Source organism: Alexandromys fortis, unplaced genomic scaffold (genome assembly GCF_014885135.2).
Source record: "Alexandromys fortis isolate MF-2015 unplaced genomic scaffold, M_Fortis_MF-2015_v1.1 scaffold_268, whole genome shotgun sequence".
In the NCBI taxonomy this organism is placed as follows: Eukaryota; Metazoa; Chordata; class Mammalia; order Rodentia; family Cricetidae; genus Alexandromys; species Alexandromys fortis.
Window position 1 is genome coordinate 172418 of NW_026068141.1, and position 3621 is coordinate 176038.

The following is a 3621-nucleotide window of genomic DNA, read 5'->3' on the forward strand; positions in this document are numbered from 1 at the left end:
CTAAGTAGCCCAGGCTAGCCTGTGATTCCCAACCTCCTCTCATCAGCCTCCCTGGTTCTGGGCTCATGGACACACACCACCAAGCCCTGTGAGACCCTCCACTCTCTAAATGCTGTGTGTCTCACAGCTGATTCATGCGTAATTTTCTTCTTCTTTCATACACATTGGAAGTAGGTACACAAAGCCAGATGGCAGCAAATACATTCAATTCCAGCTCTTGGGAGGCAGAGGTATGATGATCTCTGTGAGTTCAAGGTCAGCCTGGTCTACCACCATGTGATTTCCAGGGTTGTTACACAGACAAACCCTATTTTTCTCAACAACAAAAAAAGTGGTTCACAGAAAAAAAATTAGTGGAACATTTCATGTATTTCCTTCTCTGTTATTATAGTTTTTAATCTTTATATTTGAATCTGATCCCTTAGAATATCTTCCTTGTCTTTGTTTATTGTATTCAATATCTTTTAGCTTAAAGTCTTTATTCTTTTTGGAATTACATTCATTAGTAGATAATTGCATGCCTGTTATTTTTATATTTACACACACAAATACACATGTTTATTTAGTGTTATTCCTATGAGCGTGTGCTTAGGGTGGACTGCTCAGGATTGGATCAGCTGTGGGGGCTCCTCCCTGGGAAAAACCCAGCCTCCCTCTCTGAGCAGCGTCTGACTGTCTACAGCTCTTCTTGCGTTTTGGACGCCTTTAATATCTCCCCCATGGCGGTTGTGTGTCATCTACACAGATTCACAACTGCTACAAATATAGAGAGTGCGTGACCATGGGTTCCCAGATCAAAACGTTACAACTAAAACACAGCCCCGGGCCTGTGATCAGGGAGCGCTGTGAAAGAGGAGGCAGAAGACCCAAAGATCTGGAGGATCAGGGTGCCTACCAGAGCTCAGAAGTATGGTTGCTAAGTTGCACTGTCTGCTTTTGAGCTGAACATATTGGTAGTGCTTTTGACTATGAAGGGGCATGGTGACACATTTTCATTCTTCAAAAGTTTTCAACTCATGTCATAGCAAAGTCTTGATCCCCACGGTAAAACAGGAATAGTGCCCTAAGCCCTACACCAATTCGACAGAGTCAAAGAAAAAGATAAAAACGTACTATGCAGAAGTAACACTGCATCCACCTCCATGTGCGTGAGAAGTAGCGGGAAAAGCAACTAACTTGAGTCCAGAGCTGAGGGAACATAGCAGAGAAGGGACCTAGGTAAGAGGGTGGGACACAGGCTGTGCTAACTGAAGGACCCTGGACAATCTTCTAAGGTCTTTTATCTTAGAAAGATTTGGAAACTAAGCCTTTATTCAAAGATGCTTGAGATAATAATCCTTTAAGTGTCTTCACATTAAATACATCAGTAGGATAAGGTCTTTAGATTGTTCTTATAGGCAGAGACTACTATCTCATATTAGAAGTCGTCTTGTTGAAGTGAGATCAACAGTTCTGGCAATGACTCACTGTCTGAGCTGGTGACAACATCCTGACCCTATCTAGGTCTTTCCTTTGTAAGCCAACATAACAGGTAGCCCTGATGAATATGTTGAATATCATACAGCCCCTTTCACCTCACCATGGACATCACCAGCATCCACCAAAATTAGAAGATATCTACTGTGCACAAAGTAAATACCAAAACAAAACATGATATACCCCTTGTCTCCATCAGTCCGTCCCCAAAGTACCATGAATAAAAAACATTCCCGCATCTTTCTGCAATGTACATCTTCAATAAACGCATCTTTAATTGTCCAGAGATGGCAAGTGGCAGAGGAAAAGGCAGAAGGTTTTGCAAGCAATGTTGACTTTTCCTATGTCTTATTTTCAGTTCATGGGGGGAAATGTAGATTTTCCTCAGTCACAGTGTCTTTCCTGCCATTCCCCTCAACAGGAAAACTTTAAATATAAAACCATGCATAACAGACAATTTCTCAGGTGGTTCACCGTGGACAATCAGCACTTGGGCACCTCTGTGATGTACGTTAGTCTCTGCCAGAGGTCTAATCCTTTACACAGGGGTGCTTTTTCCATCCGAGCGGCTAGCTACTGAATCCAAGATTGTTTTACAAAGAAGATCTTAAGATAACCTATTTCCAAGTGCCAAAATTGTATTAGCAATTATTTCTTCTCTACTTTTGATGAATAAATTCTCTGACAGGAAAGATAAAGTAATCATTGGTTATGTTATTAATGTACTAATTCCATTATTAATTACAAGTGAAAATGCTATGTGAGAATAGAAAGTCATGAGGATCTGAGTTTCTCTTGAGTTAAGTAGAAACTGGTCTACACTCCATTTCAGATGTTCAAAGCTCCACATCTTTATGTCATTCTCCCGTGGAAGAAGCATCAGATACTCTACCGTGCTGCTGCGGAGTGTACACAGGCTTGTCAGTGTGGACGAAGAGAGAGCCATTGTCATAGAGGATTGGCCTTTTTTCTGATTTTGAAAAATGCTTTGACACGACTTCCAAATACACATATGAAAATGAGCTTTGTCCTTCAGACAACTGTTTGTCCTGAATCTGAAAAACAACAAACAAACATCACGGTGTGAAAGTGTGATTGTGAAGTCCTAAAGCGTGCTGATATTGTTGAGGAAAAAACACTGCAAACTCATAAGACCAAATCGAGCTTTTTGGTGGTTTTTGTTTGTTTGTTTGTTTGTTTTGGCTTGGTATTTGTTTTTTTGAGACAGGGTTTCTCCGTAGCTTTGGAAATGTCCTGGAACTAATCCCTGTAGGCCAGGCTGACCTTGACCTCACAGAAACTCACCTGCTTCTGCCTCCCAGGTGCTGGGTTTAAAGGCGTGTGTCACCACCATCTGGGTGCAAAATTGAGCTTGTGCATTGCATAATTTTAAAGAGATGCTGGAGACTGGGATCAGTAGTTAAGAGCACTGGTGGTTATTCCAGAAGACAAAGTTCAGTCCAGCACCCACGTGGGTAGCTCAAATCACCTGACTCCAGTTCCAGGAATCCTACTTCCTCTTCTCTCCTCTGTTATTGCATGCATGGTGCCCAAATACACGTGTAGGCAAAATATCCATTAACAGGAAATTGTAAAAAATAATAATGAGCCTGTAGTGGTGCATGTCTTTAATCCAAGCATTTAGGCGTCAGAGGAGCGCAGATCTCTGCGAGTTCAAGTTAAGAATGGTTTACGTAACTTCTTCCTGAGCAGCCAAAGCTATTAGAATATTGTTACAGGCTGAGATTACTATCTTGTATGTCAAATTGTCTTGCTGGAGTCAGATCAACAGTTCTGGCAAACCACTCTAGGTTGTTTCTTTCCAAGCCTTGTCTGAATAACAACAAATAAATAAATAATAATAATAACAAAATACTAATAACACAGTATAACACTACACAAACTGAGGCAGGAAGATCTTGTTTTCAAGTCTCTCCAGGACTACATGGTAAGAATCTGTCTTGTAAACATAACCAAACAACAAAACTAACTAAAACCAGTGTAGGAAAAATAATAATAAATTGTAAAATCCCTTCATAGTCTGACATCATAATAAAATGTTAGCATTTTGAGACAAATTATTTCTAGAATAAAGAACTTTTAAAACTAAGTACTAAAATTAAAACAATCAAAACTCCAAGCAAG

The 3621-nt window shown here is 40.3% G+C and overlaps 1 protein-coding gene across 24 annotated transcripts in view; it reads right to left on the reverse strand.

The window, feature by feature from the left end:
* LOC126491239 (complement C5-like) overlaps positions 1-3621 on the reverse strand; it is a 113279-nt gene that overhangs the window by 56073 nt on the left and 53585 nt on the right. For 4 of the 24 annotated variants that reach the window (XM_050126771.1, XM_050126777.1, XM_050126781.1 and 1 more), the window contains exon 3: positions 2369-2531. The exons of the other annotated variants lie outside the window; for them this stretch is intronic. In XM_050126771.1, the coding sequence (XP_049982728.1) occupies positions 2369-2531 (163 nt within the window). The remainder of the gene's footprint in view (positions 1-2368; positions 2532-3621) is intronic. 24 annotated transcript variants of the gene reach the window in all.